The sequence below is a fragment of the Labeo rohita genome, chromosome 21 (genome assembly GCF_022985175.1).
Source record: "Labeo rohita strain BAU-BD-2019 chromosome 21, IGBB_LRoh.1.0, whole genome shotgun sequence".
In the NCBI taxonomy this organism is placed as follows: Eukaryota; Metazoa; Chordata; class Actinopteri; order Cypriniformes; family Cyprinidae; genus Labeo; species Labeo rohita.
In genome coordinates, this window is record NC_066889.1 from 5,615,228 (window position 1) to 5,639,308 (window position 24,081).

General features: G+C 33.5%; 1 protein-coding gene and 1 long non-coding RNA gene across 2 annotated transcripts in view; one reads left to right on the forward strand and one right to left on the reverse strand.

Moving 5' to 3' along the window:
- Positions 1-14,739, reverse strand: part of LOC127152371 (uncharacterized) — a 17,048-nt gene extending 2,309 nt beyond the window's left edge. Inside the window, exons 1-2 of the long non-coding RNA XR_007825069.1 lie at positions 14,476-14,739; positions 2,869-3,154 (exon numbers count right to left, since the gene is read on the reverse strand). This is a non-coding gene — a long non-coding RNA (uncharacterized LOC127152371). The remainder of the gene's footprint in view (positions 1-2,868; positions 3,155-14,475) is intronic.
- On the forward strand, positions 8,830-22,953 carry hnf1bb (HNF1 homeobox Bb). The gene is given in 10 exon segments (XM_051092984.1): positions 8,830-9,360; positions 10,853-11,052; positions 12,653-12,745; positions 12,748-12,928; positions 13,695-13,915; positions 15,161-15,306; positions 15,682-15,802; positions 19,529-19,678; positions 19,774-19,871; positions 22,249-22,953. Coding segments are annotated over 10 exon segments (1,602 nt in total). The 5' UTR covers positions 8,830-8,989; the 3' UTR covers positions 22,270-22,953.
- Positions 22,954-24,081: the final 1,128 nt, after the last annotated feature.

Consider the following 24,081-nt stretch of genomic DNA (forward strand, 5'->3'; position numbering starts at 1 on the left):
CATTAAAAATCTTACTGTTCAAAAACATTTGACTGGTAGTGTAAAGGCTGTTTTTGGGTTTCTGCATTTCAGAGCAGCTGGAATCTCTTGGTTAAACCCTCTAAAATGTTAATCATGATTACTCACCATTTTCTTCCAAAGAAACTTACAGTCAGTAATTGCTGTACCCTGGAGGCAACTTTTATGTACATGATACCCATATAATTGAGAAGAGCTGGTCTTACCGTAACTTCCATTTCTAGGTCATTTGTTCTTAGGATTGAATCAGTAACTTGTATTAGCAGCCATTAGCTTAATCATTAGATTACCACTACATCTTATAGGCGAAGAGAATCTGAACACTTTAAGGTTGTCAAATATAAGCAGAAAATGTTTGTAGTTAATTTAATGAACAACACCTTATGAACTTCAGGAGAACGGACTTCATACATTTACTAAAAATCACTAAGACATCAACTGAGATAAAAAGTGAATACTGTAAATTAAAAATAATAATAAAAAAGTGCATTGATAAAATCAGGGTTTCCCAAACAAGGACTCATGACTTATTATTATTATTAAATAATAAAAATGTAATTAAAAGAATACTTTTTAAAATAAAAACAAAACGCTGAAAAAGATACATTTTATTTCTTTACCTCCATGTTTATGTGACATCAGAGAGCCGTGAAGATGTGAATGTGTATAAATATTTGAAACATTAGCCAAAAATCTCATTAGGACTTCGCGTAAGTATTTTCAAAGGGGTTCAGGTGACAAAAAAGATCGGGAATCCTTACATTACATGAACAAATATTAATAAACATGGAAACAGCAATGACATTACATGGATGAAGTCTTCCAGGTTTGGATTTTTTTTCTCTAGACTTCTAGAATCAATCATTAATGAAGTACACTAGATATGATTAAAGGAGAAGTCCACTTCCAAAGCAAAGATTCACATATAATGTACTCACCCCATTGTCATCCAAGATGTTCATGTCTTTCTTTCTTCAGTTGTAAAGAAATTCTGTTTTTTGAGAAAAACATTTCAGCATTTTTCTCCATATAATAGACTGATATGGTGCCATGAGTTTGAACTTCTAAAATGCAGTTTAAATGCGGCTTCAAACGATCCTAAATGTGGTTGTAAACCATCCCAGCTGACGAAGAAGGCTCTTATCTTGCGAAACGATTTGTTATTTTCATTTAAAAAAATACAATATTTAAATACTTTTAACTTCAAACGCTCGACTTGCCCTGCTCTCCATGACCTCTGTATCCTGGTTCAAGACCGTTAGGGTATGTCGAAAAAAACTCCAATCGTATTTTCTCCCTCAACTTCAAAAATCATTTCAAAATCATCCTACATTGCTGCAGTAGTACCGACACAGTATTTGCAAAGTGAACATGCAAAGAAGATCAAATACCCTTAACAAAAAAGGTAAAACAGCAATACAGGATTTTGAAGTTGAGGGAGAACATGAGAAGGGAGTTTTTCGACATAGCCTAACTGTCTTGAGTCAGAATACACAGAGTTCAGGCAGAGCAAGACAAGACGAGCCACATTTGAATTTGAATTTGAAGCCACATTTAAACTATATTTTGAAAGTTCAAACTCAGGGCACCATATCAGTCCATTATATGGAGAAAAATCCTGAAATGTTTAACTCAAAAAACATAATTTCTTTATGACTGAAGAAAGAAAGACATGAACATCTTGGATGACAAGAGGGTGACTACATTATATGTGAATCTTTGTTTTGGAAGTGGACTTCTCCTTTAAGACAGAATTTAATTTATACATTACCATTGTTTAGTACTTTGAATATTTTTTTTTCATACATGGACTAATTGAGTACTGCTTTTGTCCTGAATTTCAGAAGCGTGGAACACGAATTTCCAGTATTTACATAATATAAAAATATAAGGGAGATTTTCCCAGTGATGCAGATGAATGTCTAAGCTCATATGTTTTAAATGTTTTCATTATGGGAAAGTTTCTAGAATTATGAAGAGGAAATTATGCCATTCATGTGTGGAAACAACAGTTATGAATCATTTTTGAATTTATGAATCAAATGTTTTTGACATGTGAAGAGTTCAGATGCCAAAGCCTCTAAATCCATCTGACGTTTTTCTTTAAAATGAGCATTTGTTTCTGGCTACTTTGTATAGGTTTCTATGTAAGTACTGGTACTTCTGATTGGGTTGAGGCTGGAATTTAGTGAGTTTGAAGTAAAAGTATTTGATGGACAAATACTATGTGTCAGGAGCATTCACTCAGCATCATTATCAAATTTTTGACCGAGATGGCTTTTAGCTGATTTGCATCTGAACTTTTCATGTATTCCTTGCATTTACATTGCACAGAGTTTATACTGTACAGTAATGTTATCGTATGTCTCATTATAAGTAAAATGCTTTCTTTAAATCTCCATTTTTGCACTGGTTTCTGGTTTGTGTGCATGATTTTAAAAACTAAAAGAGTTTGCAAACTTATGTAAGCAAACCTTAAAGAAAAGATTTACGACAAATTATAAATAATATACTAGGTGAATAATATGTGATCACTAAAAAAGTAACTGTAATCTGCTTATGAGCATTTTGGAACATAATCTTATTACACACACTTAATTTTTACTGATTGTAATACTTTGTATGTAATAAGTTACTAACCAGAACAGTTTATATAATTTAGCTTGAGCGCAACTTATCAACACTTACATACCAGGATTTTTTTTTTTTAAATGTATCCTAATATATTGTTATTATAGAATAACTGATAATCTGTGGGAAAGCAGCTGTAAATATCTGAACAGCAAACGCAAAGAGAGCACCTGAAATGCTTTAATGAAATTAGCTGTGAGTTTTAGTTTGACGTGATACCTTGATTGACTTTGGCCCTCTGGGGCCTCGGGGTCACTGAGGCATGAGAGAGAAAAGCAGCAGGAGGAGTGCAATCAGGATGAAGAAGAGGGCGAAACGTGTGATTCCTGTGAAGAGCAGATCAAGCGAGCGTGAGGTTCAGCGGGGCAGAGTCCACTCATCTCTAACAGGAGGGAGGGAGGGAGGAATGGGGGGGAATGCTGATTCAAGCACGTCTGTTCCTGACCGCTCACCCTCATCCCCCTCTTCCCACTGGGGGTCCCAAGAGATGAGGGACAATTAGGACCTATAAGACACCATAAAATCTCTTAGGATTGGATGAGGCTCTCTAAAACACTAATGTATACGAGAAATAATTCAAACGCGCATCTTAGATTTAAAATCTAATGCTAAAACATTAGAAATACTACACTTCTTTCAAACTGCATTTATCTCTATATATACGTGTTGCGTAGGAAGATAATCAATGTTAACATGATGTTTGTGTTGGTTGAAAGATTTGCAGCAATAGTTAAGCAATACCTGATTAACCCGAGTAACCGTTTAGCTAAATGACTGTGTACAGGTGATATTGTGTGATGTTGAATCCTTGCTGAAATCAAAATGGATTTGCCATAGTTTCAGATCTAAGGCATTTAAAGTGTCTGGTGCTGTGCCAGCATCACATGCTCTGCCTGCATTTATTCCCCTTCTTACATTTACGGTGCCCGTTTGTCAGATTTTGACCCCTCTTGAGGAGCCATCAAAGTCTCCATAAAAACTCATGAATTCTTTACTGTCTTGTAAAACCACAGTACAGCAGCATAGTTGTTGAATGATGATATGTGTTATAACACTGTTTTGTGTTCTGTCTGTGCAGTTTACATGAAATGTCAAGTGATTTTTGCAGAGACTGAGTGGGGGTCAAAAGATTGTAGACTGAAAGGGACGGCCTTCATTATGTAAATTGTAAATTTCCACAAGAATTAGAGTTGGTTAAGTTTACATTAAGCTAATGTTGATAAAACTGGTTATTATTGAAAACACATTAAATCATTGTACATTCCCTGGGAACTTAGAACCTAGAAACAACATAGATTTTTTTTTTTAAAGCTTAATTAAAAAGTCAGCTCAGACAAAAATGTAACTTCTGTAACTATATATATGTATATATATATATATATATACACAGTGCACAGCATATACCCCCGCAGAGTATACACCCTCTAAAACTCTAAAACAAATTCAGCAATTAGATGACTTGTTAAGGTTGTTTTGAGATATAATGTTCCAACAAGCCAACAAGTCAAAATCATTCAAGAAAATATGATTTTCTTATCAAAGTGATACAATTTTGTGTTGCAAAAATGAGTACACCCTCCTGAAAGTTACTAAACAAAACTAAAAAAGAAAATTTTAATGTAGGTTTAAGGCAATTTTTGACCAATAGGTAAGTATATTGAATCAAAACTTTTAAAGACATGTAATTTCCTGAAATTAAAAGTGTTATACAGCCTAGTGAATCATACTCAGACTTAATGCTGGCAACAATGTAACCACTTGGGAGAGAACTGCCAGTTGACTTATTTCTTAGCATAAAAGAGGACAATAGTACAAGAGGAATACCAAATTATTGTTTTAAGTCTGAAAATATAGCAGAAGTAACACTGACACTCAAAAACAATGGACTTGTGACAATGTTCCTAAAATAATCAGGTCTTCACTTTAAGTTTTCATTTAGTGATGAGTGAATTTTTGCTAGAAAAAGAGCAGGATAAATAGCATGCAACTGTCTCAGAGCTGGCAAAAGCTATGAAAAAAGTGACACTTTATCTCACAGAGTACAACAAAGCCTGCAGAAGTGACATGGATGGTTATTGTCAGCACCTGAATTACCTGCTGTAGCAAAAGCACAATAAACTCATTTAAACTCTCCCAAGGCCCGTATTTACAAAATATAGACTTCTGGGAATCCATACTCTGGTCTCACGAGACCAAGTCAATCATTTCGGATCCAGAAGCATCCAAAATGTTATGCTGTTGCTAGAGGAGGAGTACAGTGAGTGCCTGGTTCCTACAGTGACGTTCAGTGGTAGTGAAGCTCTTATATAGGGATGTATGAGTGCTGAAGGTATGAGGGAATTGTGTTTTTATCAATGCTGTCATGAATTCAGACATCAATGTGTGATGTAATACAAAAACCTGAAACTGCAGATGCTACTTTCCCCTCATTCCCTGCATTATTAGGCATTTTTTCAGCATGACAATAAAGATATTCATTCTTCCAAGGTGAAAATCTTTCAGTGGACATGTGTTTCACTCAGTCTTAATGTTCTTGAGCAGCTGTGGGGGATTCTGTAGAGACGAGCTGAGCAAAACTCCCCATTAAAGACCAAGGCTTTTAAGGAGGTCATCCTCCAGGAGTTAATCAGGACAGATGTGAAAATTTATCATGAACTTGTACACTCAGTGCCAAGAAGGGTCGGAGCAGTATACTTAGAGTTATGGAGGACATATTAAGTACTAGAATATTATACATTTGCTGAATTAAATCTAGGGTGTACTCATTTCTGCATTCCTTCATTTAAAGAAAATTGGCTGATTTACTTATCTTACAGAAAATATTGGCATATATTTTGTTGTTTTTATTAAATATATGTTTAATACATTTCAAGTTTGCCATCTTTCCATGAATTATATTAGTGATCATTAAGAAAATACATCTTTTATATTTATTTAGAAAGGGTGTACTCATTTATACTGTGCACTGTATGTATATATATAAACACACACACACACACACACATTTAATTTCTGCATAAATAAGCAGGTAAAAAATTGCATTTGGTCAGAATAAATGACCGGATTGATGTTTACTGGAAAGTGAGCAAAATTAGTATAGATAGATAGATAGATAGATAGAACAATATATGATAGATGATAGATAGATAGACAGATAGAACAATATACGATAGATAGATAGATAGATACATAGATAGATAGATAGATAGATAGATAGATAGATAGATAGCTGCGCAAGTTTATTAAATAATTTGCCAAATTTAATTTTATTTTCAGCCAATAAAATAATAAGTTAAATACATTTTTTATCCAATATCAGTAAAGAAAATGGCAAAACATCCACATTCTCAGTCTGGGCCCACTTATTAGGACTCCTCAGTCCAAACCTCAAGTCTCCTTTTCCACAGTGTTTGATTTCTCAGTGATTCTGACTGCATTTGTGAAAGTCAGTTTTCTTCTTACACTGTAATGTTCACCCCTTGAATGCTTACTTCTAGCTAAAGCTTAAAATGATCGTGTCCCTTGATTACCACCTGATTCCTTTACAGCCTGCACTGTTTTACCCCTATTTTTGCTGACACTTAATTCACTCTAGATCACTATTGGGATTAGTTTATATAGATAGATTTCAGTAAGTGTATATCGGCGGGGGCTTGAGAGCTGCAGTCGGTTCTGGGAGAGTAGCTCCACTCACACTCCTTATTTCCTCTGCGACTGATCTCATTTGCTCCTCTGCCTCCTTAAAGGAAATGAGTCTGATGTCTTTTAGTCACTTTAATTTTGACAAATGCTCAGAGCTTTCGATCAGCTGAAGTCTACCGTGTGCACAAGCACATTCATCAGACCCAATATATAATGTCCAGACTTTAATAATATTTCTGATCAGTTCTCCCACCATGAACACCCTAATTAGTCTAAAAAAAAGTTAACAAAACTTTTTTTTTTTTTTTTTTACAAACTCATCTGCAATTTAAATATACAATCCTTGCATCAGAAAGTAATTCATCCTAAAATATTACAGGAAATATAAATAGGAAAATGTATGGCTGTGTGTATTCACAAAACTAGGCTGTTTTATAACACAAAACAATCATAATCATGCTCATCATCGTGAAAAGGAAGCTCATGCAGGTTAGATTACTGAGGTTAATGTCTAACAGAGTGATCAACGGAGCCTTTATATGGTGTAACACCTGTGGACACAGTTCTGTCACTGTTCTGTCACACAGACAATAAATGCCTCGAGACCTCACCTATCACTCAGAACAGCTCTTAACAAAACCGGTGTCATTTTTATACAGAAATAAGCTTATCTCCATCTCTCTCAGGCTCTCTATGTGTGTGTGTGTGGGTACTTGTGTTTATGTGTCCTTTTGAGTCTAAGTCAAGGTCCAGCTTACTGACCGGAACTCATCTTTCTGGTCACTGATTCCCCAGCTAACTATAAAAGTTTTACTAAATGCATCATTTTAGCATATTCCAGCCATTCTTATAAAACTATGATATATCTGTAATCAAATCAAAACAAATATCCATGAATGGATGCCTACTGGTCAACTCTGATGGCTTGGTGACATTCATAATACCTTTGGGTTCAAACTGCAGGCAAATTAGCCGTATTTACGAAAAATACCAGTGGAGGAAAAGGAAGAGGCTTTGTCAGGGAGACAGCAGAGCCTTTGATACTGTCAAGGAACAACATAAAAACCTCTTGGTCTGAAGTGAAAAAAAAAAACGAACAAATTATTCATCCGATACAGTCACACTCCACTGCAGCTTTCACAACAGAAGTAGTTTCACATCCTGGAAAAAAATATGTAATTTCTGTAAGTTTGTTATTAACTGCTGTTAATCATTGAGAACTGACCAGTCCCCAAAATGTGTGAGAAAGGTTGAAATGCAGCGGGCATTAAAATTCTGTTCCAGCAGCACATTTGGTCTTGTGAATTACTTACATTTCAGATGTTTCATGATGATCATAAATAAATAAATGAATAGATAGATAGATAGATAGATAAAATCTAGAAATACAATACATGTCAAAAGTTTTTTAATGATTTTTAATTTTTGAAGAAGGCTCTTCTGCTCACCAAGCCAGCATTTATTTGATCCAAAATACAGCAAAAGCAGTAATATTGTGAAATTTTTTTACTATTTAAAATAACTGCATTCTATTTGAATATATTTTAAAACATAATATATTCATGTGATCAAAGATAAATTTTCAGCATCATTACTCCAGTCTTTAGTGTCACATGATCCTTTAGGAATCATTATAATATGCTGATTTGCTGTTCAAGAAACATTATTATTATCAATATTGAAAACAGCTGAGTATTCTCAGTCTTCTTTGATGAATGGAAAGATTTAAACATCAGCATTTACCTAAAATAAAAAGCTTATTATACACTATACCATTCAAAAGTTTTTAAGTCAGTATACTTTAAATTTATTTTAATTTTTTTTTGAAGAAACAATAGAAATGAATACTTTTATTTAACAAGGATGCTTTGAATCAATTAAAAGTCATAATAAAGACATTTCTAATGTTACAAAAGATTTCAATTTCAGATAAATGCTGTTCTTCTGAACTTTCTATTCATTAAAGAAACCTAAAAAAAATCTACTCAGCTGTTTTCAATATAACAATAATAATAACAATAATAAATGTTTTTAAAAATCAGAATGTTAAAACTGATTTCTGAAGGATCATGTGACTGGAGTAATGATGCTAAAATGTCAGCTTTGAAATCACAGTAATAAATTACATTTTAAAACATATTCAAATAGAAAACAAAGTGCAAATATTTAAAAATATTACTGTTAAAATGAAGCAATTAAATGTGTGATTATTTAAATTACAAACAAACTTTTTATTAGAAATGTCATTAATAGTAATAATAATAACAAGGTTATAATGCAGTATTAAGTCTTTAATTTATTTGCTTGCTTGTTTACTTTAAAGATTTGACATGTGGTTGTTTCAGCCTTTAAAAAACAGCCTAAAAAGTTATCAAAACACATAATTACTGAACAATTCAAACCCTTATGTGTGATTAAGCCTTAGCTAGGAATTCTTCATTTATATTAGCATATTCATAAACGAGTAAACAACATTTGCATAAGGTGCAACAGCCAATGACCACCAAGTCCGCTCCGCCCACCAGGAACGTGGAACTACTTCCTTCAGCAGGTGCGCTTGTGCTCTGGACAACTGCAAAACTTTGCGTAAAGGCACTTTAGTCTCATGTTTTCTAGTCGTTAAAAAACATTCTTCATTTTAGTAAATTCCACACGCCTATATACCGAAGTCGAGAGGACTTTCAACGAGACCGGATTGATGTTTACTGACATGGTGTCCAAGTTGACATCGCTTCAGCAGGAGCTCCTGAGCGCCTTGTTGGACTCGGGGGTCACGAAGGATGTGCTGGTCCAGGCGCTCGAGGATTTATGTCCGTGTCCTGCCGAATTCGGAATAAAAATGGAGAAACCCTTGTCCCCGGCTAGTGTCAACGGCGGCAGCGACTCCAATGATTCCAAGCCGGTGTTTCTGACACTAACCAGCACGCAGGGTAAAGGTGGGAAACTGTCCGGTGATGAAGGCTCCGACGACGGGGATGACTTCGACACGCCGCCGATCTTGCGAGAGCTGCAGTCTCTCAACACGGAGGAGGCGGCGGAGCAACGCGCGGAGGTCGAGCGCATGCTGTCGTGAGTTAAGATAAACATACTCAATACTCAATTCATAACGAAACGGCGTGTAATTAAAATATTATATGCAGATAATTCAGGGCAACACGTTACATTATAGTATATGTTATTTATTTAATTTCAACAGTGCGCAACAATGAGCAAACTTATAAAATAATTATTTCTCAGTAGAAACCTATATAGTTACACTGTAACAAACAGTAGCGTAAAGTTTGTCCTCGTACACTGAAACTATCCTATTTTGTTCGATTATATATAATGCTTTAGCTGTAAACTTTTTATTTTTTTGCATGACAAAAATAGTTTATTTTAGGTGTCTTTGTTACACAAGTTACATGTACTTACTATTATAATAACAATTAATTATACATGATTACATGCAAGTAATCCTAGTAGCAAACCTTAATCTTAACCATATAGTAGCCAGTGTAGATGTAGTTGCTTAATATTACTCAGTACTTAATTGTGTAATTACACTGTAAAAAAACCCACCTTAAAATAAAGTGCAAACCAACCAGAAATTTTATAAAATGATTTGACAAAATCTATACCGTGATGTAGTCTATTATTTGATTGTTATTTAATTTATTTAATATCGTTTTAATTACTAAATTATGACTTTTTGTAAATTTAGGCAAAAACCGAAAAAATTCTGTGTAGGAACGTATAAGAAGAGTAGATTACATATATTGACGTAAAGTCAAAACGAAACCACGTGTAGTTGTTATTAATTTATTTCTATAAATCATCAACAGAAAGATACACAATGTCGTATGAATAGAGGGAAAAGATATCTAGTTATTCATTGTCCAAAGTTATAGTCTTAAATCAACATCCTCGAGCACTCTCTAATGTGAGGGGTTATTTCCCCAAACAAACATTAGCTGATCCGTCAGACATTTTCCTCTTTCGTTTAGGCGCATTAAAACGACCACAAACGTTTTAGGCCTACTTGTTAAATGCGGAGTGCTGGTCATAATTTTTTACAAGATAGCCTAATTAAGAGATTTATTAAGTCAGTTTGCCATCGTATTGACGTAGCTGTCACAGAACAAATTCTATATATTTTATATACTTTAAATTAGGCCTATAGAGGCTTAGCCTTTGTCGTGCATGATATTAATAAACAATATTAATTCTTCATTATTTTATTGTAGGCTATGCCTATAAACAGTTCTTCTATATATTAGTTCCAAATGACTGCCGACTTCGTATCGAGGGGAAAAGTCTCTTTTAGAAATGACATGTTTTTTTTAACTGTTAAAATGTCTGGGGTACTTTTGAAATATTTTTGCGAGGCTGTTTTTATTTTATTTTTATTATCTAAATGTTATTGCATATCGATTATTAAATATATTTTGTACGTGCATGTATTATTTACACGTTTAGACTTTTCAAAACACAAAGGCACAATTTTACACGAACAAAATGACATAAATATATAAAAATAAATAGTAGCTTTTGTAAAAGCATTGGTTGCTGTGGTTGGCAGTGAGGACCCGTGGCGCGTGGCTCGCACTATCAAAGGCTACATGCAGCAGCACAATATTCCTCAGCGCGAAGTGGTGGACGTGACGGGGCTCAACCAGTCTCACCTGTCGCAGCACCTGAATAAAGGTACACCGATGAAGACGGCCAAACGAGCCGCGCTTTACACCTGGTATGTCCAGAAACAGCGCGAAATCGACAGACGTAAGTCAGCATCTTAACACTGTTTAAATTCTGTAGCTTAAGAAAGTATGCAGACTGTTTTTGTTACACTTCACAGTAAGGTTCCATTTGTTAACATTAGTTAACTACATTAGCTAACATTAAACAACGATGAAAATACGTTTGAAGTATTCAGTAATCTTAGTGTTCATTTACCAACGTCATTAAAATTACATTTTAAAGAATCGTATCTGTTAATATTGTTTAATAGACAAAGCAATAAACAGCTGTATTTTAAAACATTTTTTTAACTGTAAAAACAATTAATGTATACTATAACAAATGTATTTTTCATTGTCAGTTAACGTTATTTAATGCATTAACTAATGGGACCTTATTGTAAAGTGTTACCTTTTTTCTAAGAAGTTTATGGGCAATATTTTTAGCCATGCTTAAAATTAATAAATCTCTTTAACTCTATAACTGTCACTCACATTTTTTAAAAATGCACTATCCAGACTTTTTCAGACAAATTTTATAATTCATGAATGAAAACGTTTGTAATATGATTTTGATGAACATTTTCCATGGTAATGCAATGTCTGATTTTAAAATGCCTTTTATAGGATGAATTTTGAGATTTTAAAGTTTGAAGTGATATATAATTTCTTATGATTTCTAAAACATGATAGGGAAAAAGGCAACGAAGAAAGTCTTTTGTGACAAAGGTCAGAACTCATGTTATGATGTAGATTTTGAAGTTGCAGAAGTTGCAGTCTTGACATATATTAACCTATTACTTTTTCTACATAATTTCTATCACAAAAATATGGTAAAATATCTATCTGTCTTAGACCTTTCCAACGATGTATAGTTTGTCATGATTAGATTGGGATTTATTTGTTTTATGGTAAAGTAAACTTAGGCGTCCCACCTGGGGGACGGTGAAAGTTAAAGGGTTAAATTACATAGCTTAAAAAAATATCATGACAATTTTTAAAGCTGCTTTTTGCATTGTTTTAATGTTTTGTTATACGTATATGTTGTTATTTATTTATAAGTGAACCCGGACCACAAAACCAGTCATAAGGGACATTTTTTGAAATTGAGATTTATATGTAATCTGAAAGCTGAATAAATGGTTTGTTTGGATAGGACAATATTTGTCCGACAATATAGCTGATAATTAGTTTATATTAAGCACTAGTCCCCGAATTAAAGTTTACTTACATGTTACATTCAATATCATAATTTCTATTATAAATTATCTACCACATTTATTGAAATCTATATAAAATAAATATTAAATGAAACTCTCTTTTGTGAATTAATGTTTTTATTTTATCCATTGTTATATCTTGTTTCTCAGATTTTTTTTGGATAGATTACAGGTCATTCAGAAAAAGCATAAAACATACACATTAATCAATGTGTACACTGTGAATATGTCGTTATTTACTTACTTTGAATAGCCTACGTTTATGAAGGCCAGTGTGTATCGTGTGAGCTCTGCTCTGTAAGCCCCATTACTGGATCCATTTTTACCCTTCTCAAAATTGTGCGTTCATTATGGGCCTCCCCATTCAAGCACTATCTATCATGATTCTGCCTTACTCTGCCCCAATCGTTTTTATTTCCGCAGAGTTCGACCGTGTTCAGGGCTCTGACCCCAGTGACTCAGGCAGTCAGGATCAGGTCCTGTTTTTTTTCCCAGAATTCAATCATACCGGACACAGTTCGGGGCTGCGGGAGGTTCTGGAGCACAGATCGGAGACGAGGGCGAGCCAGGCTCTAAGAGGATGAGACGAAACCGCTTCAAATGGGGTCCGGCATCTCAGGAGATACTCTACCAGGCCTATGAACGACAGAAGAACCCCAGCAAAGAAGAAAGGGAAGCGCTGGTAGAGGAATGCAACAGGTAATGTGCTTTCTCTCACTCTGCTAATTTAATTAAAATGTGTTTAAAACAAAACAAAAAAAAAATGTTGTAAGTAGCACAGGTATGTTTGTAGCAGTAGCCAACAATACATTGTCTGGATTTTTCTTTTATGCCACAGATCATTAGGATATTACGTAAAGATCATGTTCCATGAAGATATTCTGTAAATTTTCTACTGTAAATATATCAAACTTAATTTGTAATTAGTAATATGCATTGTATCTCAAATACTGCCCTATCCTAACAAACCATACATCAATGGAAAGCTTATTTATTCAGGTTTGCAGATGATGTATAAATCCCAATTTAAAAAAAAAAAGTACCCTTATGACTAGTTTTGTGGTTTAGCGTTACATATTTGTTTCTTATTTTCTTCTATGCATTATATTATTATGTTAGTAAGTATGTTTTCTTATTTTGCATTTTATTAAGTACATGCATTTCATTTTCTTTTGCATTTAGTTATCTTAAATGTGTTAAAATAAAAACAAAATGCATGATACAAATAAAAAATAATATCTTCATGAAACATGATCTTTACTTAACGATTTTTAGCATGAAAGAAAAATCTATAATTTTGACCCCCCCCATACAATGTATTGCTGGCTATTGCTAAAATATACATGTGCTACTTATGACTGGTTTTGTGGTCCAGGGTCATACACACACACACACACACACACACACCCTTATGATACACACACACACACAAATGCCAGTTCCTTATTTTTTGGGTTATTTTCAGGGCCGAGTGTGTGCAGAGGGGTGTGTCGCCCTCTAAAGCTCATGGACTTGGATCTAACCTGGTCACGGAGGTTCGTGTGTACAACTGGTTTGCTAATCGGCGTAAGGAGGAAGCCTTCAGACAGAAGTTGGCTATGGATACGTATGCACCCCACAGCATGAACCCCCTGTTGTCCCATCATTCATCACATACCCAGCACCATCACAGTAGCTCAGATTCAAGTAAGATTTCATCATTGTGCAAATAGTCACAGGCTCTGTTTACACTTGATATTAACATCTGTCTCGGATGATCGGATATGTACCAAATGTTATTTACATACCATCATAGTTGTATTAATATTTCAGATTATCTTTTGTTTTTGTATTTTCAGTTTGTTTTAATTTTAGCTTAATTTTTTATCATTCGAATATGCACTTTTGTCATTTTTATGCAGGTTTAATTTATTTTTTATTTTTATTTTTATTTATTTCCAGTTTGTATTTGTAGTGCTTTAACGTAAACATTTTAGTTAATTGACAAGACAACATTTATATTATATATTTTCCTTTAGTCTAAGTTCTTCATCTAAAAGCAAACATGTTTTTAATAGTTTCAGTTACCGATAGTTACAGCCGTATTTCACCATTATGTTAAATGTTAAAATCAGGTGTAAACATGGTCACAGATGCAGTAAGATTGTGTGTGTTTTATTGGAATTCCTCTGTCCCATTAGTATGTGAACAAAATACACAGCCGCACCCGCAGACACATGTGAGATAGAGGACATAAAATCGCTTACCGCAATCTTTAGGGTCAAACCAGGGTCGAGTCAAGATTCGAGCTTTGTGTCTGGGAGGGTGTGCGGCACACATTCTCTCCCTCAGAAGATCGATAGCTGGTTAGAAAAAGCATTTTAAACCCAGAAGGATCATGCAGTAGCTTAAAATGATCATATAATAAAATCCAAAATGCTTCAGCTTAACTTTTGACAACTACAAAAGGACACTGTTCTGTTGAAAAGCTGTAAACTGTCAGCCTGTGAAATGGACCGAATTCCGCACAATGTTTGCGAATGGATTAATATTACGTCAAGAGAGTGAGTCAGAGAACAGCGTGTTTGCTCAACCTGTGTGTTCTGCTACAGTCACTGACCTCCAACGGTTCAAAAGCTCTTTGATTGTATTTGTTTGCCCAGAGCAAGAAACGGCACAACATTTAGCATAATCAGTTTTGAGGTATGTTTATGAGAATGCGCTTAAGAAGTAGACGGTCCGATAAAGGCCTTTCGGTGTTTGGACTGCAGACTCTTATCATTTTAGCTGCATTTACAGCTACGCAACGAGGTCAAATAAAGATAGACAGAATCAGGTCAGTATGTGCGACTAGCAGTTTTAGTTTCTCCCTGTTTTCAGTGTGACAGAACATTTTGGTTGTGATAGCAGCAATACAGTTCAAAAATATCAATCTTGTGTTTTTCAATGCAGAACTCAGGTACAGTCAACAAGGAACCAGTGAGGTCACTTCCTCCACGACCATCAGTCACCATGGTAGCAGCCAGTCAGTATTGCAACAGGTGTCTCCGGGTAGTCTGGACCCCTGCCACGGCTTGCTATCGACGGATGCCAAAATGGTAAAGCAAATGTTTTAGTGTCCATGTTATGGTGTACGCTTTGACAAGTAGCCCTTTATTCGAGCTGAAATAGCATGCAGTCGCAGAGATCAATGTACATTTTACAGACATGATTGATAAAGTCGCCTTTATTTGAAAACTGACTCAACTAGGTCAAAGAGAGCATTGATCTAGCATGTGTAGGCAGTGCATTTATTCATTTTTATGACTGGTGTGAATAGGCCCCCCCAATAAACATTTGTTATGTTATGTTAGTGCGCACTCACAGTCCAAAACAGTGTTTTGCACCAGAGGAAAGGAACCATGCTTTTACTTGCTTGTGTTTGCGTACCTTAAATGTATTTACATTGTGTGTGTGTGCACGTGTGTGTCTAGATCTCAGTCTCTGGTGGAGTTTTGCCTCCTGTGAGCACATTGACCAACATTCATAGTCTGTCTCAGTCGTCTCATCATCATCAGCAAGCCCAGAGCCTCATTATGAGCCTGGCTGCTCAAAGTGAGTGTATCATCATTTTATTTCCTCCTACTTCTTCATATTTCACATCATTGTGGTTTTTAAACTTAACACTGTAAAAATACTCATTAAAATGTTAAATTCACATTAAAAACATTCTGGTTGCTAAAAATTCACTGTAAAAATACAGTGAATTTCTGGCTTCAGGTATTATGGGTTGGCATTAAGTGATTAATATTAAATATTAATATTAGTACTTGCATATGTGGGCCATTCGACAGAATTGGTGCAAACTCTAAAAAAGTCTGTAACTTTAAGGAACACTTTTTTTCTGCAATTAAACACACTTTTTGTGTGTTTTCCATAACATTCGTTTTTATATGTGTACAATTGTTCAGAACTGTGCTAGCTAACATGTTCTGATTAACATCTTTGAGCTAGGCTTAAAAGTATTTAAAATAGTCACTAACGAAACATTCATAACCGAAACATTTGGTGAAGTTTCGGTAGTGACATCATTTTTTGGGTGTTATTCCATAAAAATGTGTTTTTATGTGTGTACAATTGTTCAGAATTGTGCTAGCTAACCATTTGCTGATTAGCATCTGAGCTGGGCACAAAATTGTCACTACTAGTAACAGTAATGATTGCATGTTTCGATAGTGACAAAAGGAACACATAATTCTTTATTTGGGGAAAATAAACAAAATTTTAGTACAGTAATGCAAATTTTTTGTTAGTATTTTTAGTTGTGTTTTAGTATGCAAGTTAAAATTCTGTAATGTGATGTAGTCGCTATTAAAACATTACTGTCACTACCGAAAATATGCAGTCACAACCGTCTATTTGACGTCTGCATTTACATCTGCAAGACGTATTTTTTACGTAGTTTGCTCATCTGCAATACGTCTGTTGGACGTTTCCTATCAGATGTCAAATAGACCTCTGTTAGATGTCTTTAAGATGTTTATGATTTAGAATGTATGTAAAACTGACATTTTACAGACGTCTGCCAGACGTTTGTTCATAGTAGATGCTTTCCAGATCAAGAGATCTTTAACAGACATCTTGCAGATGTACGTGTGCTATCTGGGTTAGGTTTAATGTATATTCAAACTAATGAATTCTAACTTTGAAATCAGTATGATCAACCTTTTTGCACTTTACAAAGATAAGTTGGATTCAGAATACAGCAAATGTCATAAATCAAACTTGAAATATTGTACTTAAAATTGTACTTAATATTGTACTTAAAATTGTAATTGTTGTTGATTTACCACTGAAAACGTATATTATAAAAATATATATATTACAAGGAAGAAGCAAAATCTTCATAGGTCAAATATAACCATTTTTATGAAGTTATATATTACTGTGTTACAGTAGTGACAAATTTGAGGAGAGGAAAAATATTTCAAAACTTTCTGAAAATACAATATTAGAATTAACTGCGCATTTACTAGAAATATGTACCTTGGATTTAAAATTTGCAGGCATACAAAATTGGTGGAAACCATATATGGCGCACAGGATCTAAGACACAAAAACATTGCAACATCATATGACTGTAAAATAATGCAACAAACATGAACAAAATCACAGAAAATGTAACAACGCTATAATGTACATTGCTGATAACAAAAATGAGAAGAAACGAAATAATTTATAAAAAACAGTCATATGGGGACTTCTGGAAATGTTCTTTTACTTTTTTACTGTAAATTATACAGTCATTCATAGTTTTTACTTGCAAAAAACATAAATATACAGTATTTTATAGCAAAATTACATATCCAGTTTTAAACCGTTTACAGTTTTTACATAGAAATATATATGGTAAGGTAGCTTTACAGTTTTACTTCTAAAGTTGATTACAGTTTTAATTTATCTTTATCCATCCCCATGTTAATAAGCTTTTAAAGCCAACATTTTGACATCCTTGCCCTTTTTACAGTGTGTTTTTTTTTTTTTTTGGTCTAAAAGGTTGAGAACCATTAACCTCCTAACCTACTAATTTTTGTCATTCATATTTTCTGATTCGTTATCAAATAGAGTTATAGAAACAACTCAAAAAGTTTCCCCAAACACTCCTCCTTCTTCTATTAGTCAGTCAAACAGACAGCCCCGCCTCCAACATAGGTTTGGTTGAGCTGGTTGGTATTCTCAAACAAACGTTTTGATAGCAGAAGTAATAATTTGATAAGCATCTTGATGATCTAGTTAGATATTATAAACATGTTTATAGCCAGCTACCAGATGATAACACATCTGATTTAATGATGTTTGAAGGTCACTCTGTGACCCCTTAAGTACTGAGGTGTGTGACCACCACAGTAACGCAAAAACACTTTTTATGCATTGGTCAATCAAGCATTTGAGTCCATGTTTGCACACTTGCCTAAGCCAGTAAACAGACGTCAGGCAGTCATAACAGAGTTCATTTACACGTTCATTTTCAAGACTTAAAGGCACAATAGCAAAATCATCCTGTTTAAGGATTCAAACTATCATGTAAAACTATAATGTGACTGTTTTGGCACAAAAAGAGTTATACAAAATAGACTTCAAATCTAGAAAAGTGTAGGATGTGGCCGTTTTTGTATTTTTTATTGAAAGATAAACTATTACATTGCAGAACCTAAAACCTCCCAAATATATACACTGTCGTTCAAAAGTTTGGGATCTTGAAAGTAGTTGAGCCGAAGCCCTTTTTAAATTGCGTTCTGCTCCTATAAAACTCGTCCCATTGTCAGAGACTATTTTCTTTACTTGTCCTCTTCAACAGAAAAATCTCCGTAGAGCTGAGTTGGAACTGAGATTTTTAATGTTTTTGAAAGAAGTCTCTTACGCTCATCAAAGTTTAATTTATTTGATCAAAATACAAAAAAGTAATATTATGAAATATTATTGCAATTTAAAATAACAATTTTCTGTTTTAATATACTTTAAAATATAAATATAATTTATTTCTACAATGCAAACCCTCCAGTCTTCAGTGTCACATGATCCTTCAGAAATCATTCTATTATGCTAATTTATTATTAATGTTGGAAACAGTTGTGCTGCTTAAAATGTTTTTGGATACTTTTGGATAATGTTATGTGATACTTTTTTCAGGATTCATTGATGAATAAAAAGTTACAAAGAACAGCATTTATTTAAAATAGAAATCTTTTACTATCACTTTTAATCAATATTTTCACTTTTTATTAGTTAACACATCCTTGCTGAATAAAAGTATTCCTTTTTTTTCAAACAAAGTAAAGAATCAAAAATCTACAGACCCCAAACTTTTAATGATAATGTATATTTTGACTACTTTTAGATTACTTTTGACCTAACTCATTTTCCTCATTGATTTAAATAGGATAATTTTGTACCATACTGATATAAAAACCCAAAGGAAAGAAAATATATTCCATTCATTGTTATTAACAATGTGAAGTGCAACTTTGAACATGAAAGTTAAACTTTACAGTAAGTCAAGGTTTCCCAAAATAGGGTTTGTGAAGGAACTTTTTGAAGGGATTTGTGAGTTTAATGAGAATCCTAATAAATAATAAAACATGTAAAATGAAAGTAAATCATTTTAAAATAACATCAATCAAAATAAAACACTTTAAAAAAAGAATATGTGATTATGTAATCAATAAAAAAGTGACTGTAATCTGATAAGTATAGTGAAGTATAGTGTCTGTAAAGGATTTTAATTATTGTAAAACACTTTGACCAAAAAGTTATGATAACAGCGGTTTCATGTCTTTCCAGGTCTGACATCTCCTCAGTCTCAGAGTGTGCCCGTCATCAACAGTGTGTCTGGACTCACCACCCTGCAGCCCATGCAGTTCCCTCAGAGCACCAGCCTGACACAGCTGACCACCGCTCACATCTCTCAGCAGCCCTTCGCACAGTCACACAGTAAATACACTCACTCCTTTACTAACGGTATGACAGCAGAAAATATTGTGATCCTGAATGATGTGCAAAACTCACATTTTGCATGTCTTTTTCAGTGTACTCTCCCAAACAAGAAGCTGCCCAGTTTTCCCATCCATCTCGATACACGACCATGGACACCAGCACTATCACACACCTGGGATCCAGCAAACAGGTCAAATTTCAGTTTCATGTACTTTTTATCCACGTCACGAGCAGCCATTTGTAACTTGAATGTGCCAGGCTTCCGGGTGTCAAAAAACATTTTTTACGCTGCTTTATATTGCATTGCTACAAAGGCATTTTAGTGCCACGTTAAAAAATGAAAAAATCTAAAATTAGGGGATTGAAGTCATAATATTTTGAGAATATAGTTGAAATATTTCAAGAATAAAGTTGAAATGTTTAGAGAATAAAGTTGAAATTACAAGAATAAAGTAGAAATTTTTTGAGAATAAAGTAGAAATTACGAGAATATATTCTAAATGTTTCAAGAATAATGTTGAAATGTTTCGAGAATAAAGTCGAAATGTTTAGAGTATAAAGTTGAGATGTTTCAAGAATAAAGTTTAAATGTTTTGAGAACAAAGTCGAAATGTTTCGAGAATAAAGTCGGAACGTTCAGAGAATAAAGTTAAAATTACAAGAATAAAGTCAAAATGTTTCGAGAATAAAGTTGAATTATATGACAATAAAGACGAAATGTTTCGAGAATATATTTGAAATGTTTCAAGAATAATGTTGAAATGTTTTGAGAATAAAGTTAAAATTACAAGAATAAAGTCAAAATGTTTTGAGAATAAAGTAGAAATTTCGAGAAAATATTCAAAATGTTTCAAGAATAATATTGAAATGTTTTGAGAATAAAGTCAAAATGTTTCGAGAATAAAGTTAAGATGTTTTGAGAATAAAGTTGAAATGTTTTGAGAATAAAGTTAAAATTACAAGAATAAAGTCAAAATGTTTTGAGAATAAAGTCGAAATATTTTGAGAATAAAGTAGAAATTATGAGACTAAAGTCAAAATGTTTCGAGAATAAAGTAGAAATTTTGAGAATATATTCGAAATGTTTCAAGAATACTCTTGAGATGTTTTGAGAATAGTCAAAATATTTTGAGAATAAAGGCAAAATGTTTTGAGAATAAAGTATGTATTTTGAGAATAAAGTTGAAATTACGAGAATAAACTCAAAATATGTTTAGAGAATAAAGTCTAAATGTTTTGTGAATAAAGTCGAGATATTTCAAGAATAAAGTCTAAAGCTTTTGAGAATAAAATTGAAATTATGAGAATAAAGTCGAAATGTTCAGAGAATAAAGTCTAAATGTTTTGAGAATAAAGTCGAAATTATGCGGATTAAATCATAGCGATTAAAGTTATAATATTTTGAGAGTATAGCCCGGATTAGGAGCACCGTGAGAAGTTGCCAACGGAATTTTTTTGAGTATATGTGGGATTATTAGCAGAAATTATACCATGTGTTTTACTCACAGGGACAGTATGCTTGAAAATAATATTTCATGTCTTTGATTGCATTCATTAGGCCTATTGATTGACTCAATAATAGCAATAAGCTTTGTGCTTTTGGTACTTTTAATATAAAACAAAGTCTCAGCTTTCAAAATTTGTATATAAGTGTCTATTCACAAGCTGTTTTATTCATGGTATAATACAGTAAATGATTGGAAATAATATTTAACGTCATCCATTCATTATTTGTAGCGTGCCAGCCACCGAATAATTGCAATAATTTTGTGCTTATAACACAGCTCACCTTTCAAATTCTGTCAGTTTGATTACAAAATACAAATTATAAATGATAATTTCTCTTTATTTCAAGTTTACAGCATGATATAAACGTGAAGGAATGAAAAAACAGTATAGCCTAATTTATTGAAACAAATGTCTCATTGTAATCAAAAAGATGACTGATTCACATGCCACTTAAACTGAGGCGAATACAGCAATCTGTCACGCCACATTAAAGAATGTGAAATACACATTATTGTAATAGACATATTGTTTGTATTTCGCTATAAAACTGACAGAATTTGAACGCTGAGACTTTGGAATATCTCCAGGTGCTCCCAATCCGGGCCATTTGCGTGCGCAATAGGCTAAAATATACTCTCAAAATATTATAACTTTAATCCCGTAATCACTGTGACTTTATTCTCGAAAAAATACTTTATTCTCATAATTTTGACTTCATTATTGAAATATTTCAACTTTATTCTTTAAATATTTCGACTTCATTCTTGTAATTTTGACTTTATCCTCGTAATATTTTGACTTTATTCTCGTAATTTAGATTTTATTCTCAGAATATTCTCCTAATCTTAGATTTTTCTTTTTTTTTTTAATGTGGCACTAAAACGGCATCATACAGTCCAAACTGGTATTAGTTATCATATTATTTTGACATATATCATAAACACACTTGTTTGCAGCACAAATAGTTGTAGTGTTTACTTGCACATTCACCGAGAAATATGGCAGTATCTGCATTGGTCATCATGATGTGTGATCGTTATTCTCTGTTGTCACTGCAGTGTCCTTTGCAGGCCTGGTGAACAAATGCACCGGAGCGAGAACTTCCTCGGCAGCTTAGCAACAGCAGCGCATGATATCTACGTTTCTCGGTTACTTTGGTAACCTGTCAGCATGGAGAACCAACAGGAGCAGCACTGCCTCTGGATTTTGCGACAAATGAAGACTAGTGATTGATAAATTACACCTTTAAGCCATAACGGATGACAGAACAAACTGGTGGAACTTGCTAAGACGATTGAATACTGAGCCGAAGCTTTCACACCCATTGATGAAACCATCAATAATACTGTACATAGGATTAAATGAGAAAATATGGTTTGTTGTAAAATAAGGTCAACTTTTCAGACAAAACAACAAGAAAATAGTCAGTCGATTATAGATATGTTTTTTCCATGCACAGATTTGAGATTTGAAATGTATTTGAAAAGAAAATCATCACATTACCGTGTAAATTAACACCATCAGAATGGTCTTTCCATTTCAATGCATGGACTTGCACATAAAAAGTGATCCCAAAAGATGCTATAAATATAATTTGCTTCTCAGGGATTGATTTCACACTACTCCATTGTACTCCATTGTAGAATATGTATAACTGCCTGAAGGTTTTGCTTTTTTTATATATATATATATAGAAATTTTGGAATCACCTCAATCATATTTATATTTGTGTAAATTGATAAATAATACATTTTTGAAGAATATCTTTTGGCTCTGGTGCTCATTTTTATGAATGTAAGACAAAGATGATGTGTTTATTTATTGGAGCAAACACTTTTGTCCAGTTATGTGCCATAAAAGTAGGGCCACACTTTGCATTGTAAATGTTTTCACACACTAATGGAAACTCAAACGTGTGAAGGAGAGGTGGAGACCGAGATGGGCAATAAAAGGGTGTGTTTTTGTTTTCCATGCCCCATTAGGTCTATTTCCCTTGTTGTCTCACTGGTCAAAGGGCATGCGAGTATCATCTGAGTTCACCTTTAGGAAGTGAACAGGTGAAGTAATTTCCTTTGCTCTTCTCACATGACTTCTCTAGCATGTGATTACAGTTTTTTTTCCATGGAAACTAAATTACCTAAACCAAGACCCTGGGGATTAATTAGTGGATGACTACAGAAGTAAACTGTACCAGGATATCAGTCTTTGACACCGGAGAAAACCACAACTGATTTTTTCATAACTGAAATGGCAGTGGTTCTGAATTTTTACAAAGTCTATAATTCAGAAAATAATGCAACATTTAGCACATGCAGTATTGGGTCGCTGCTTGTGCAAAATAAAAATAAAGAATTGTTTGTTGCCCAAAACAAAATCAGCATATTAGAATGATTTCAGAAAAATCATGTAACACTTAAGACTGGAGAAAACAAAAGACATGAAATAATCTACTCTTAAGATGTTTTATGTTTTTTTTAAAGACGTCTCTTCTGCTCACCAAGACTGCATTTATTTTATCTGAAGTACAGCAAAAACAGTAACATTCTGAAGTATTTTTACTATTTAAAATAACTGTTTTCTATCTGAATATATTTTAAAATGTAATTTATTCCTGTGATCAAAGCTAATTTTTCAGCATCATTACTCCAGTCTTCAGTGTCACATGATCCTTCAGAAATCATTCTAATATGCAGTTCAAGAAACATTTATCATTATTATTATGATCAATATTTAAAACAGTTGAGTACATTTTTTTCATGATTCTTTGATGAATAGAAATATCCAAAGATCAGCATTTATCTGAAATAAAAAGCTTTTGTAACATTACACACTGTACGATTCAAAAGTGAATATGTTTATTTAGCAAGGATTGATCAAAAGTAATGATAAAG